General features: G+C 40.3%; 1 protein-coding gene across 1 annotated transcript in view; it reads right to left on the reverse strand.

Annotated features, from left to right (window-relative positions):
- Positions 1 to 16872, reverse strand: part of LOC135214727 (thioredoxin domain-containing protein 5-like) — a 140361-nt gene that overhangs the window by 47853 nt on the left and 75636 nt on the right. The window contains exons 2-3 of the mRNA XM_064249065.1: positions 14895 to 15044; positions 6617 to 6725 (exon numbers count right to left, since the gene is read on the reverse strand). Coding sequence (XP_064105135.1) covers positions 6617 to 6725; positions 14895 to 15044 — 259 coding nt within the window. The remainder of the gene's footprint in view (positions 1 to 6616; positions 6726 to 14894; positions 15045 to 16872) is intronic.

The raw sequence follows: 16872 nt of genomic DNA on the forward strand, positions 1-16872 counted from the left end.
ATATGCTCATTATTCGTGGGAAATTAACATATTCGCAGTATTTACCTATGGGAAATATCCACAAAATCACTAAATTTTCATATAAATTTCTTGATTAAATGCACTTTTTGTGATAAAACTATTAAAAAAACCAGGTACTATCAGCATTTTTAGTGGTTTTTTCTTGAGTTTGAACTAACAAAATAGGCAGTTTTAAGCGTTTTTATCGGGGTTCTAAGTATTCGCGAGGGGTCTGGTACACGTCCCCCATGAATACAGGGGGTCCACCGTACTGAGATTCCTGGAACTCATAACGTACTCTGTTCAGGACGTGACGATCAGGCAGAATGGAGGGAAGGCGCACACCTCGAGATTGTCTCAAGGAGGTTGCAGAAGAGTGTCCTCCATCAAAGCAAAAGGATCCGGGACCACCAAGAAGTAGACCCCCAGCTCCCAGTTGAAGTGGATGGCGAGGAGGTCTAACAAGGGTCTTACTACCACAGGTGAAACAGCCTTTCTGCTATATCCTGATGAAGAGACCACTTCGTACCCAGGACTTGACTCCAAAGACTTAGTTGTCAGCCACTACATTCCTTCTGCCCAGAATACATCTGGTCATAAGCTCCACCAAGTTGTCAATCGCCCAGTGGTGCATCTCAAATGTCAATAAGCGGAGTTGGCGAGACACCAGCCCCGGCTGATTGTTCATATACGACCACAGTGGTGTTGTCCTACATCAGAGCGACTGAGTGACCTTCCACCCTCTCTTAGAACTCCTTCAGACCCAGGAAAGCTGCTTTCAACTCCAACGTGATGTGAAGCAGCTTGTCCTCTGCACTCCATACACGCGAGTAGGAGCTCCGCAGCTTGTCCTCTGCACTCCATACACGCGAGTAGGAGCTCCTCAAGATAAGTGCCCCAACCTTTAGTGGAAGCATCCGAGAAAAGGAGCAGATCCAGAGGGGGTGATGTAGAGGAGCTCCTACTATACGGTTCTGGTTGTCCAACCACCACTGCAGGTCTCTTCTAACCTGTTTCGACAGAGGTGTCTGCTGCTGAGGAGAATCTCCCACCGCGGCCCAGAACTCCTTCAGCCTCCACTCCAGAGAATGAATGTGAAGACGCCCATGAGGGAACAGCTTCTCGAGGGATGACAAGATGCAGAGGAGAACCTGCTAATGGAGCTGGTTGCTCAATCTGAGAAAGGAAGGACCAAGCCACTGTCCTGAACTCCTGCGGTCTCTGGTCTGACCAATACCTTACCCAGGTAAAGAAAGTCTGGCTGGGAAGCAGATTGGATTTCTCCAGGTTTACTACAATACCTAGGACCCAACACAACGGAGAAGACAGTCCCTGTCCATAACCAACTTCTCCATGGAACTTGCTAATACCAGCCAATCGTTGAGGTATCTCAACAGGCAAATCCCCTGAGCATGGGGCTCATGTTGAAACCAGGGTAAAGACCCTGTAAACATTTGAGGGGCTGTAGTCAAATTGAAGCAAAGGACCTTGAACTGGAACACTTGCTCTTCAATGCTGAGGTGAAGGAATGAATGAATGTAGTGTTTTGGCCAAAGGCCAAGCACTGGGACCTATGAGGTCATTCAGTGCTGAAATGGAAATTGAAAGGTGTAACATGAGGAAAACCTCGGAGTTGTGCAATAAATCAATTGTTAGGAGAGGATGGAAAGTAAGATGGAAAAAAAAGAACATGAAAGGAGGTTCAGTAAAAGTAATGAAAGCGGTGGCAGCTAGGGGCTGAAGGCATGCTGCAAATAATCTTAAGTAATGCCAGGTCCACTGATGGCACTACCCCCTACGGGTGCTGAAGTGAAGGAACCTTCTGGACAAAGGCTAAATTGGGATTTGGAAGGAAGCGTCCTCCAAGTCTATTGACAGTATGAAGTCGTTCTGCTTCACTGCTGCCAAAACCATCTGGGAGGTCTCCATTCTGAACCTCGTCTTCCTGACAAAGCGGTTCGCCATCCTGAACCTCGTCTTCCTGACGAAGCGTTTCTGCATGGAAAGATCTATCACTGGTCTCCAACCGCTCATAGCCTTTGGCCCCAGGAAGAGCTGACTGTAGAACCCTGGTGAAGGATGATGAACTTCCGCCACTGTGCTATTGTCCAACATCTTTGACACTTCATCCCTGTGAGCTAAATGCTTCAGAGAGCATTAGGCGTAAGTCAGGTTGAGGAGGGAATGATTCGAGAGAGGGGGAGTCAAGTCAAAAGGCAGTGGATACCCCTCCCGAATGACATCTACTACCCACATCTCCGATACGTGGTATTGCCATTTGGCCCAATGGCCTGAGGAGCATCCCTGACCCCTTGGCAATGGGTAGGGAGTGAAGCCCTCTCTATCGACTACCAGCTCTGCCTCTCCCCTTAGCACCCCTTCCTGGCTTGGAGGAACAGGGCCGAAAGGGAAGTTGCTGCTGCTTTGTCTTTGATGGGGCAGTAGGCAAAGAAGTCCTAATGGACGCACTGCTTAGCAGACTGAGGCGGAGTGGAGGAGGAGGAGGAGGAGGAGGTTGGAGGAGGAGGACCGGAGGAGGAGGAGGAGGAGAGGCGGAGGAGGAGGAGGAGGAGGAGGAGGAGGAGGAGGAGGAGGAGGAGGAGGAGTAGGAGGGGGAGGAGGAGGAGGAGGAGGAGGAGGAGGAGGAGGAGGAGCCTGTCTTTGGTATCAGCATGCCGTCAAGTCTACCACGTCTTCTAGCTGCATCCTACGAAAGAGAAGTTGCAATTCCAGGAGGTCCCCATTTCGAAGGGAAGACAAGGCCTCTGATTCCACAGAACTTGTCACCTTCGACAGGGCTGCATCTCTCCTAATCATGAGCAGGTTGGCCCACAAATTAGCACTGCGATGGCTCAGGTAAGAAATGGCATTAGCACCAGACTGAAACAACCTGATGAAGGAAGGTGAGCTGACAGAACCTCCTTCAGAACGGCATGATGTTATCCTGACCACTGCATACGACCACAAGTCCAGCCACAACACAGTCTGGAAGGCAGAAGCAGCAGTCGACTCCAAAGTTGAGGCCTCTTCCCGACCTATGAGTCACACCTGAATACCCATTGCGGACTCTCAGCCTGTCCCTGACCCACCGTCTTTGATATCACCAGCCCGAAATTCCGTTCAGGGAAGCAAGTCATTAGAAGAATTGAGAGAAATCTGTATAAAATCAATTCTGTAAATTCTGCCATTATATTACAATAAAAATAATAATAATAATAATCAGAAAGAGAAGCAAATACCTAGATAATACAAATACCAACCCAATGCAAACCCCCCCCCCCCACAAAAAAATAAAGGGCTACAGAAAGAAGTATAGGAGCACTAAAGACCAGCTCCTGATGTAGATGAATTTACATTCATCACTGAAGTTCTTGCCTCCTAATACCACTTAATCTCATCCAGCCCATGGAACAACAGATCATTTCGAACTTCAAGAAACTATACGAAAGCACTCTTTCAAAGGTGCTTGGAAGTGACCTCAGACACTGAATTGACCCTAAGAAAGTTCTAGAAGGATCACTTCAATATCTTCAACTGGATAAGCCTTATAGATAAGGCTTGGCAGGGAGTGACTACCAGGACAATAATTCTGCTAAGAAAAAATTGTAGCCAGAATGTTACCTCGAGAAGGACCCTGAAGGATTTGCGGCTGACCCTGATGATCCTACGCCTGTGTGGAATCTACTGTGTCTCTGGGGAAGTCCATGGGCTTGGATGTGAGTGGCGAGGATGTGGGATGTGAAAGTCAGCGGACGCCCACTGAAGAGCTTACAGACTTCCAGCAGGAACAGCAACAGACTGCAGATGAGGAATCCGAGGAGCAGGAGGGGGAGGAGGAGAGGGGATAATGTGTCTACTTCAGTGATTAAGAACATGTTTCCCAAGTGGAGTGAATAAAATTTTTTGTGGAGAATTACCATCCCAACAAAGATGTTATAATCCTGTATCCCCAACATGTTTAATGACAATGACTTGTTTCACTTTAGACAAATGCTGAAGAGATGCCAAAAACACATCTCTGGACAGTTTTGTTGTGCGACAGGAGGCCAATGACACTCAATCTCTGGTCATAGTGCCAGTATAACGAAGAGGGTAAGTAACCCCAGATAGTGCTAGTAAAAAACAAAGAGAAGTAACCCCAGATACGTCCTTGATACGTGAAGTCCTTCGGCAGGGGGATTCCCATTCCAAACAATAACCTCTCCCCTCCTCTATTCTTCCATACGCTAACAAGTGTCTTCCATAAAGGTAAGAGTGATGTTAAATGTTCATTTATTCATTTCATTAGTCATATATATTTGTTTCTCATTGTTTTCTGTATGTAAAACTGTTTCTTTGCTATAAAATTAATTTTTTTGTAATATTTTTGAGGATCTGGAACGCATTAATTTTGTATTTATGTTAAAGACAGTCCCTGGTCATTGGCAGTCTTGGTTAATGGTGATCCGGTTTTATGGGGCTTGTCTAGCACCATATAATCGGCAATTTATGGTACCATAAGGGCCGAGTTTTGGTTATCGGCGCCACAAGGTACCAATAATAAGGTTATGGCACCATAACATACCTAACAGAGGTGCCATTTACTGGTTATCAGAACCATAAGCACATTAAATTGCCAAGTTTTGGTTAATGGTGGTTTTTGCTTATTGGCACCCTGCTGAGAACGGAACCCCCGTCAATAACTGGGGACTGTCTGTATTCCACTTAAGGGAATTACTGTTTTGGATTTCGGGCATTTCCACTGTACTGTACTGTTGACAGATACGATGATGAAGCAATTACTTTGGCAAAAATGACAGCATAAAGAAGTTGCTACACACATTTGCTAATTCAAATATAGATGTCTGATCCTCAGGGGCAGTATTTTTACTAAATCATCATTATATGGTAGTAATAATAATAAAAATGTTCCAAAAAGTCCACAATAATATAAACGTTACAATTTTGTGTAAAACTTTATAAAAAAAACTTTACAATAGCTTTTGGACCCTTCTCTAGGTTCATTTTTTTTTCTTTTTGGACTGAAGATGAATCCTGAGGGGTTCAAAAGCTATTGCAAAGTATTTATGAAGTTTTAGGGGAAATTTTGACATTTATATTATTGTCAACCTTTTGGAACATTTTATGAATTCTCACAATAGAAAGTTTTTCACAAATAATAATAATAACAATAATAAAAAGTGATTTAAGAAGAAAGTATCACTCATTGATGTCGTAATACCATGGGACACCAGAGTTGAAGAGAAAGAAAGGAAAAAAATGGATAAGTATCAAGACCTGAAAATAGAAATAAGAAGGATATGGGATATGCCAGTGGAAATTGTACCCATAATAATAAGAACACTAGACACGATCCCAAGATCCCTGAAAAGGAATCTGGAAAAACTAGAGGCTGAAGTAGCTCCAGGACTCATGCAGAAGAGTGTGATCCTAGAAACGGCGCACATAGTAAGAAAAGTGATGGACTCCTAAGGAGGCAGGATGCAACCCGGAACCCCACACTATAAATACCACCCAGTCGAATTGGAGGACTGTGATAGACCAAAAAAAATAAAATTAATAACAACAACAATAACAACAACAAAATAGCTGGCAGTTTATTTGTCCAGTATCTTCTCTATGCATCTATTAGCCTTTTCATTAATGTATACCCAGTACAGCAGGTTTTCTATGGTCACTTAAGGTAATCTTCTGTTATACTAGTTGTATTTCCTATGATGTTTTGACTCATGCTCTGATGGGCGGCCATGCACTGTTACAAAAAGTGAATGAATTAAGATATATGTTACAGAGGTATATATAATAGACAGGTGATTTACAACTGGCTGGTTGTCTGGTGTGCTACATTTTGATTGGCCATGGGTTGATGCTGCTGGATGCCAGTACAAGGCAATGTGATCTTGGCCTATTTGACAGTGTTGATTGGGATAGCCCTGCTGGTGTGACTAGTATGATAGCTGTTCAGGTAAAATGACAAAAGCTCTACAATAATGATGCAAAAACTGCTATTTCATTCTACACCAGAGCCCTTGGAGGTCTTTGTCTCTCTCTCTCCCCCCAGAATTATTTTGTCTCAAGAAGGCACAGGCAGCTGTGGTCTGGTGCTAAAAAAACACAGACGACATTGTGTGAGGAGAGAGTAAGAGAGAGGGAACACCTGATGTCGTTATTTTACCTGAGCAGATTATCATACAAGTCTCAACAGTAGGGGGACCCCAGCCAACATCCTCATCCAACCAATACCACTGACTAAGTCAAGAAGATCATGACACCTCTGGATGCAGTACCATCAGCCTGCAGCCAATCAAAATCCAGAGAATCAGTTAACCTTCCAAATATAAGTCATCCTTCTGCTATGAAGTATATATCTGTACAACATGCATCTTAATTTTAGAAACTCTCATTACATGATTGGCAAAGCATAAATCAAAATGTCAAGAAAAAGTAAAACATTTTTAAACAATCTTAGGAACCTAATAAACCAACTACACATTCATGAAAAGAAGCATAGATAAGATTCTCTACAATATTACTATTGCATTCAACACCACAGCCCTTAGAGGTCTCCTCCCTAATAATAATAATAATCCTATAGTAATTTATTTTAGAACCTTACCTGTAATTCTGTTCCAAGTTGCTCAGATAAGAATCTTTCCAAAGATGCCAGATCTCTGGGGCCCCTATACTTTACTCCTCCATCTATGCCTTTGCTAAACATCTTCAATCTGCAAAAATCAAATGTCATAGTTACAAATTCCTTCTGATGAAATAGTCAGTAGTATGTATGTATATGTATCAACAAATAATCACTATTATAAAAGTGAATTGCTTGGCCAGATAACTTCTTGAGTATTGTGTACAGTACTTGGGTTCAAATCTCTTGAATGACTTGTGGCTTGGTTGGTGGCAGCCTTACCATTCACTTGAGATTCCTAGGCTCAATTCCTGACATGAGGTAGAAATTTATTTTTTAATGTACACCTGACTGCGCAGTAATTTCTGTCACATTCAGAGAAGGAAGAATTCAAATGAAATACTGCCACTTTAGTTAATCCTTTGCTTACTAATGTCAGATATTAAATGTCATCCAAGTTCAAGTCTTCGCATACTGATGACTTACGCACATCAAAAAACCCACAAACAAGATGAGGATCATCATTCTTAACAAGTGCCAAGTGTTCCTGATAATTTTTATATATATGTAACATGTATGTCTGTTCTGTAAGGTTTTAAATTTTTATTCAATAACTACATCATTTGTCCTTTTGTGTGTGTTGGTGTTGGCTGTGTGTGTGCTTGTGTGTGTGTGAGAGGAGAATAGAGAGAAGAGAAGAGGAGGAGAGAGCAGAGAAGAGAGAGAGAGAGAGAGAGAGAGAGAGAGAGAGAGAGAGAGAGAGAGAGAGGAACACTTGACTGGGTGCCACTTATTTTATGGAAAACATGATGTTACTTTGTCATTGGTATAATTACAATTTTTGCATTGCAAAAACTGTATTTTATCTGGGAGATATATCTTCATCGCAAATATAGTTTTTTGGCATTTTTTTTTTTTTAGGGGGAAGTGCAAAGTTTTCTTGTACAGTACTACCATGAGATACAAGTATAATTTGTTCCTGGACCAAGCTCGTACGTCAATTTGCTCGTATCTCAACTCAATTTTTCCCCATATAAAATAACTGACAAAAATTTAATCCGTTCCTGCCCTCTAAAAACACCCAAACCAATGATAATAACAATGGAAAAACCATGTTTTTAATTGCTATACTGTACAGACGCTATACTGTACAGACATACTGCACACACACAAAATACAACAAATGATTACTGTGATATGAAATAAAATGTGGTTTTATTATGAGTTCTTACCTTCAAGGCAGACGATAGCGGCTAACAGAGGTGTGTGCAGAGGAGGGGGGAGGGAGGGAGAGAGAGTTGGACGGTACCGTATTTAATTCTGTTCCTTACACATAGGCTAACACTTAAAATTAACTTACCTTAACTTAGCTTAAAATTATTTTTTAAACTTTTTTGTGTGTTTATTTACAGTTTTTCACATGTCTTAGCTCTTTTGGCCTCACTTTCACTTTCACTTGCCACAGGCTTTTTGTAACAAAAACCTATCTAAGGAGCTTCGTTTCTGCCTCCCTTTCAAAATGTTGCGGAAATGAGTCAGGCAAGTGTCATTAAAAAGTGCTGAAGCATGACCAGTAGACAATTTATCAGGATGTTTCTTTTCAATGAAATCAGAAACATCCTGCCATTAGCCACGCTTCCTTAATCTCCCTTGAAGAAATAAATTCCTCCGATTCGACCTCCTCCTCCTCATTACTGATCTCTTGCAACACCTCTGAATGTTGCATCGCCTGTAGCTCAATCAACTCCTCAGTTGTGAATTCTTCTTGACGCTCCTTGCAAGGTCGTTGACATCACATCTGCCTCATCTAGCTCCAGCCCCATGGACTTTCCTTACACACACAATATCTTCCAACACAGCAGGTTTGGTCTCAGGCTGCAGATCAAACCCTTCAAAATCCCTTTCAGCTACAGAATCAGGCCACAATTTCTTCCATGCTGATTTTAAGGTTCTTTGCATTTCACCCAGCCATGCATCATCAATAATTTTCAAACAATTAACAATGCTGAAATGGTCCTTCCAAAATTCACGAAGGGTGAGGTTGGTATTATCTGTGACGTCAAAGCATTTATTGAACAGATGCTTTGTGTACAGCTTCTTGAAATTAGAAATGACCTGTTGGTCCATGGGTTGGAGGAGTGGAGTGGTGTTTAGGGGGAGACAGAGGACCTTAATGAAATTAAATTCATCAAGAATGTCATCTTCAAGACTTGGAGGGTGGCCAGGGGCATTACCTAGGTTGAGAAGACATTTCAATGGCAGGTTTTTTCTTGCATATATTTCTTGACTGCCAGACCAAAGGTCAGATTTACCCATTCCGTGAAAATATGCCTGGTAACACATGCCTTTGCATTAGCTCACCACACTACTTGAAGTTTTTCTTTCAAGATCTTGTAACTCTTGAAAGCTCGCGGGTTCTCGGAGTGATACACCAACAGTGGCTTGATCTTGCAGTCACCACTGGCATAAGTACATAAGACTAGTCAATCTATCCTTCATGGGTTTACGGCCCAGCAGTTTCTTCTCTTCAGCCATGATGAATGTCCTCTGTGGCATCTTTTTCCAAAAAAATGCCCATTTCATCACAGTTGAAGACTTGTTGGGGTATGTAACCTTCCATAGCAATAAGTGCAGCAAAATGTTCAACGTACTCCTCCGCAGCTTTCACATCTGAGCTCACAGCTTCCCCATGCCTCAAAACTGAGTGGATCCCTGCTCACTTTTTAAAATTTTCGAACCATCCATGACTAGCTTTAAACATCTCCCTTGCAGGCATTGATGTCTCCCCACCCTCAGCTGCTTCCCTTTGTTTCAAATCTTCATAGACTGCACTGGCCTTCTCACAGATGATTGTCTCAGTAATGCTACCTCGTGCTGGCTGCTTCTCCTTAATCCACAGCAACAGAAGCGTCTCCATCTCATCACTTATATTTGTCCATAACTTAGACATGATAGTTATGCCTTTGGAAGCCTTTGTGCTCTTGATAGCATCCTTCTGTTCGAGGATTGTACATATCTTCGATTTACTCTGCTCGTAATCACGTGCCAACTCATTCACGCGGACACCAAGCTCATGCTTCTTGATAATTTCATGCTTCATCTCCATCATCATCATCATGCGTTTTTTCTTCCCACTGCCAACCTTACCACTCGCTTTCTTAGGACCCATCAATTATTACAAAGAATATTCACAAATACAGTGAAAATCACATAAATAACACAAACACAACACAGGTGATGCTCAGGAGATGTGTACGGAAGTCGATGACCACATGAACTGAACGAGTGAAGCAGGCTTAGAGCGCTCAGCCCTTTAGCGTTTGCATCTATAAGCATGCACGTATCTCAAAATTGTGCTCATATCTCAATGCATAAGTTTGCTCGGAGGCTGGATCGTATCTCCGAATGCTTGTGTGTTGGAGTGCTCATATTTCAAGGTATTACTGTATCTTGTAATTTTAACTCATTATTCCATGTGCATAAAGTTATTTTTGGGTCTTTTTTATGCTACTGTATAGTGCAACCATTCAACTGCAAAATGAAACAAAACTGAGCAGTCTACCTTGAAAATTATCAGTGCTATGCATCTTTGGACAAACAAAAGGAATAAGGAGTTTTCTGCATATATGGGAGACTGGGACTTTCCTTAAAAAAAAAATACGACACTCCTTTGTCCTTAAATTTTTATATTTTCCTTGCTATAATTACAACTTCTTGCATTTCAATAACTAGGTAATAATTTGGGTCTATTATGGATTTATAATGATGACTTTATTGGAAATATTTTTTGGGGAAAATTGCAAAATGTTCACCTAACTCATAATTTCTACTCATTATTTCACCTAAAGCTATTAGGGAGATTTTTATGCCCTTGTATAGAGCAATCATTCAGCTGTAAAATGAAACAAAATTGAGCAGTCTACCTTGAAAACTGCCAGAGCTACGCATCTCTGAACAACAAAAGACAGACATTTGGATAAAAACTAAGACTTTATCACAATTAGTTTTTTAAAATTTATTTGGGGGGGAAGTGTGCAAAAATTTTCTCACGTCTTGTAATTTCTACTCATTGCCACACCATAAAAGTTATTTTTGGGGGGATTTGTAATGCCACCTTATAGAAAAATTATTCATTTGCAAAATGAAACAAAATCAAGAGCTCTACTTTGAAAATTGTCAAAGATACACATCTATGAATAAAAGAAAAAATAGTACAGGCAGTCCCTGTTTATCAGCAGGAATTCCATTTTCAACAGCATGACACTAACTGGAAATTGGCAATAATAGCACCAATCCCCAGTTATCAGCACCAATAACTGGGGATTGACACATATCGGCGCCAAAAATCCAGTAATCGACGAGATAATTGTTCATTAGCCATAACCAAATGGTTAATGGTAGGTGGGGACTCATTGGTAAGCAAAGCATATAGCCTGCCAATACCTTACTAGATAATATGAAAATACCAAAGTCAACATTTTCTTTTTGAATTTTGGGGCTCATTTGGTGGTGACCTTGCCTTTCACTTTACGAATCATAGGTTCAATCTAGCAATACATATTTCTATTGTTTGCAAACATGATTGTTTTTTAATTCCATAATATCCAATCAAAAGAGAATATTTATATGAAATGACATCACTTGAATCCATGGTGGGTCAGGATGATGGGTAAATCAACATGATGTTAGATGTGCACACTCAATAGGTACTGAATTACGTAGGCCTAATCACATACAGGCAGTCCCCGTTATCAGTGGGGGTTCCGTTCTTGGAGGGGTGCCATAAATGCCACTATGGTGCCGATAACTCATTATTGGCGCCTTATGGTGCTGATAACCAGAACTCGGCCTGTTACGGCGCCAAATACCACCAATTTTATGGGGCTAGACACGCCATAAAACTGGATCGCCGATAACCAGGGACTCCCTCCAATTTCCAATTTTTTTGTAACCTTTGTAGCTCAACTGGTGGTACCTCTGCTTTCACTTCTAAGGTCCTGGGTTTGATCCTGATGTGAAGTAGAAATTTTGACTGCCCATGTGATTATACCCTTGAAATACAAGTCCTGAGTACAATCATGATAAAAGATATTTATTATTACACATAACTGCATGTTAATTATCCACCATATTTACTGAGATGGAGGAATTAAAATAAAACAATCACTTTCGAGTCACTAATGTCAGGAAGTCTTTCACCTGTGAGCGGCGCGTTAATTATGATGGAGGTGCGAGCATCGACTCTGGTTTACCACCATAGAAAAATGTTTACCCTTAAAACAGCTGGTCTGTTTTCTTTTATTTACCAGCAGAGAAAATTTGACATCAATATCTAGCATCAACTATTCGTGGCATCCCGAAAAATTAGCAATTATAAGAGACTGCCAGTGCGTCTCACCCAACTGGTCAAGAAAATCTTAGTTTGTCTACTTATTCTCTGTAAATATGACATTTTAATAAAATAAAATTGTATATATATACTTATCCAGTACCAATTACTTAGCTAAGAGTTTCTACTCAACGGCAGCTTGAATTTTCCAAATACTGAGTAGTGATTCTTTTGTTTCTATAAGTGATTAGCCACGTCCATTTACATGGCAGGGAAGAGGAACAACTAAGCTAACAGCTCAATTTGTTTATGCTTAAGCATCCATGAGCGGGGTACGGATTCCCCAAACAAATCCTCTTAATCACCAGTCAATGACCTTATTACCATTTTTAACAACTTTCCCAGCTTGTGGTGAAGGAACTATTCAAAAGGATCTGGTTTGCATTTCAGTAAAAACAAAAAACAAAATTGTTGGACAAATTTTCTTTCTAAATTCAATATCTACAAATTGCTTTTGCACCATGAAAATGTGCTGTATAATACATTTCTTTTCAAGTGATTACCATATTAGATATGCCTACCATTTTAGATGTGATACTTTTTTGGATGTATCTCTGAAACTGAATATTAAGTGTAAACTACAGGTTAGCCGAGATTGCCAACTAAGTGGAGTTGCTATTAGCTGTAAGATTTCTAGAAAATATTCAAATACAGGTATAAGAAAGGGATTGCTACTCATCCGAAAGGCCAAACCCCCAACTTAAAGTTTTGGTGCTACTGTAATTCCCTCCTCTAGGCCCTACTCTTGGGAAAGATGGAGTTAAGCAATCTACCAATATATATTCTCTGAAAGTCATGCCTATGCTACCTACCCAGCATCAAAACATTTAAGGGGGCCGGCCGGCTAATGCCGTTTTTTAACAACAGGACTTTGACATTCATACCACTTAATAAGGTGACTTGGGACATCTCCAAACCGCAAATGATTTTCGCCTCTGACCTTCGGTTTTGTGACGCCAGGGCAATTTATCTCGAAAATAACCATTTTTCAAATTCTAACTCCTCCCTTGATATTTAATATTAAGACCTGGGATTACTACCTGATGTCGACCTCCAATCGAATGGAGAGTTTTTTTTCTAAAAGTCATTTTTTTGCTAGATATGAATTTTTCAATATGGTAAAAAAAATAAACCCTATAAATCACGAAAAAAAAAATTATAAAAAAAGACGAAACAATAATTGGAAAAAAGGGCTCTATTTGATTGTTCTATAATGTCGTTCTGAGTTATGTACCAAATTCCAATGTTATAGCTTTAAAACTAAGTGAGGAGATAGATTTTCAAGGTCAATAAGTATAGTTTTGAGATATAGGCGTTCAAAGTTTTCCTTCGTATTTCTATAAAGACAATGTTAATAAATAATTATTATTATGAATGTATATTTTTTTTGTGTATTAATAAACCAAAACTATTTTATTTATCATAATTTAATCATAAATGATGATCCCTTTGCTCATATATCGTAGCCTGGGGCACTGCTTGAGGCAAGATGGGGCACTCCTTCCTACGTAAACCCCTCTCTCCCCTTCACTAACTCGGCTTATTACAGCGAATTTTCTTCTTTATGTTAGCGAGATGTTTTCCTTGTATTTTCCTCTTTGGCATGATGACATTCTTGCCGAAACAAAGATAAACAAACGTAAATGCAAGAGAATGTCAAAGGTGAAACTCGAAGGTGTACTCTCTTTTTACAAAGACAATTTAATAAATCATTATTATTATGAATTTCATATTCCATTTTGGGTATTAAAAAACCAAAACTATGTTATTTATCATAAATGAAGATCTCTTTGCTCAAAGACCGTAGCCTTGGGCACAGTGTGACGTGTGCTGTCAGGCAAGAAGGGGGCGTTACTAACCAACCCTCCCCTCTCTCTTCACTAACTACGTGTATATTATGATATTCTGTAATAATACTTGAGCGATTTTTCTTCGTCTGTATGTTAGCGAGATGTTTTCCTTGTCTTTTCCTCATTGGCACGATGAACTTCTTGCCGAAACATACATAAACATACGTAAATCAAGCGAATGTCACGAGGTGAAACACGAATGTGTTATCTACTTGAAATCTATGGTCCAACTGATTCATGATTGAACCAGATACTCGCTTCTTGCGAGCCACGGAATCTCTACAGATGCCATTTCTCACAATTTCTTTGCCAATAAATATCAAAATTTACGATAACAGAAGAAATATTGCATTTTCTTGTACGGATGAATGATTAGGCTTATTGAGTTATGTTTACTAATTACCCTGTAACTACGAAAGTAAGAGAAATTTTGACGAAATATTTTGTATGCGTATTCTCAATTGCCATATGAAGCTCCATGAATTTTTTCATGACTTTGCATTTTTCGCCCTATACCTCCATATATAGGGGTTCCGGACGGCCCCCTTAAGACTGAATGTTTTCATTTTCTGTGGATAACATCAACTGATATTATCAGTCTCAAGAAATTAAATTACATGACTGAAGTGTTCTGGTTTTCAATGATATCCAGTGCATCTGATTGATGTCACTGCTTTGACTGCTTTTGCACATAATGACCAATCTTTCCATGTCCTTCCACTGGGATGGTGTCTGGATAATGTACAGTTCATACACAAAGAGTGCAACCTGTACTGCATAGCTGGTATGGTTCTTCCTTTTCCAAATGACCATTATCCAAAAACACCGAATCTTGTTAAAAAGTACAAATTTCCTAAGTGGCACTTATTAAAAAATAATTGTCAGTTAAAATTTTAAAAACTATTGTCAGTTAAAGTACAAAATTGCAAAAGACAGGTAGCATGAAATTCTCTACAATTTGTTATATAATGTGACCACTGGTACCAAAGCAGAAAAAAGAAACCTTTGAAGATAGACTTACGTTGGGTAGCCTGTAACATCCTGTGATGAGCAGAGTGTGGTGTGCTGAGTACAGTCTACTTTACCAATAATAACTTCCTGTGGATCTGCTTCATTGTATTTCTTTCCAAGATCATCCCATGTTGGACTTAATCGTTTACAATGACCACACCTGAGGGATACAGCAGTGTAGTCAAGTGTCAACAAAATATTTTGCATAGACATATGATGGACAACTTCTGGAGAGAGAGAGAGAGAGAGAGAGAGAGAGAGAGAGAGAGAGAGAGAGAGAGAGAGAGAGAGAGAGAGAGAGAGAGAGAGAGAGAGAAGGTAATAGATACATATTCAAGTCTAACCATTTTCTTATACAAGTATTTGAAAAAATCTACATAACAGACATTCAAATAAAGAACTCCACACATGTTCTTACTTTAAGCAAGCTATCATTCTACTATAAAAACCTACCTATAGCAAGATACATTTTTAGTGGACTTGGTACATCATCAATATTCAAAATCCCCATCTGTCAATAACACTGCAACCATGAAATTTTTCATAACTAATAACTCTGAAACCAAGAAATTTTTCACAATAAAATAAATTTATATATATACTTACCCAGCACTCAGAATAGTTTGGGTAAAAAGTAAAGTAGCTGAAATTCCCTCTAATGCTGCTGCCTTCTTTATGGGAGAAAAGACTTCCTGACCAACACCTGTCTCGTCTCTTCTCTAGGTTGCTCTGTATGACTGAAAAGTTGAGAGCTGGTTGAAGTGGCAGTGAATTCCTGAAAGGAATGCAATACGTAACCTTCCAAAAGAACTTCCTTAATCAGGGTGTGACTGTCTACTACTAAGTGTTCCCACACTTGTGTGGAGTGGCCCAACCTGCACCCACAGGCACACATGGGTCAAAATGCTAATCAGACTTGGAATCTTGATATTGGTGAAAGATATGCACCTCCCCCTTTGGCCAAATGAAATTTGGATCGGTTCTGCCAAAAAGACATTTCTTTTCTGAGCCCAAAAAGAAAAATAAAAGAAAAAGAGGCAAAATTGCCAAAAGTGCATTTATAGTAAGAGAAAGAGAAGGAGACTTCCCTTTAGTAGCCTGGGAATGGTGGAGAAAAGTACTAGTACAGTATATTTTGGTCTTCTCTGTTTTCTTCCCTGTCCCTGCAGCTATAGAAATGGACACCTTGTTGTCTTCTATTATGTACTTTCCAAAAGGATGAGCAGAAACCAGTGACTTTCTGTTAAGGAAGGAAACTGAAGGAACCAGCCACGAGCAAAGCTACTATCCCACGTGAACTTCAGGTTGCTAGTGACATAAGCCATTTCACCTATCACAAACAAATATGCTTTCTAAGGAAACAAAAGCCCCTAGGGCTTATCAAACATCCCTGGCCCAAGGAGGATGAAGTCTGTCAAACTTACACATTTAACAGTGTTCAGGGCAATTCAATAAAGGATATAGCTTTGACGGTGATAGATATTCTCCCTCTTGAATTGAGGAATGCCACTTTGCAGACACCACTGTGCCTCTCTTGGCTGGAAAAACATGGGCCATAACAGCTGGAATGGAGAAAAGTGGGGAAAAAAATCTCCTGATTGATACACCATAGTTTTTCTAGCAGACAGCAAGGGAGACAAGAGATGACTTTAAAAACAGAAGACTCTCTGGCCAAACATCTGGGGGCCTTAAAACCACAGGGGCTCAAGAGCCACCGCCACCAAAACAGTGTTATACATGTTGGCAGAATTGCCAATTCTTCCTCTCTTTCACTATGACATTTGCAACACTGGTATCAGCTGTCATTATGGTTAAAATTACTGTACAAGCATAGGGAATCACAAGCTTACATGTCCTGAGCTGTTGTCACTTGAGGCAAATGGTGCGGTACTAATAAACCACAAAGGCTTATATGCTGGCTGAGGGAGTGAGCCACTGGGAGCATGCGGTGCTTGCCACATAGGCGTCTCTCCCCCACAATAATCATA

This window comes from Macrobrachium nipponense, chromosome 46 (genome assembly GCF_015104395.2).
Source record: "Macrobrachium nipponense isolate FS-2020 chromosome 46, ASM1510439v2, whole genome shotgun sequence".
NCBI classification, from domain to species: domain Eukaryota; kingdom Metazoa; phylum Arthropoda; class Malacostraca; order Decapoda; family Palaemonidae; genus Macrobrachium; species Macrobrachium nipponense.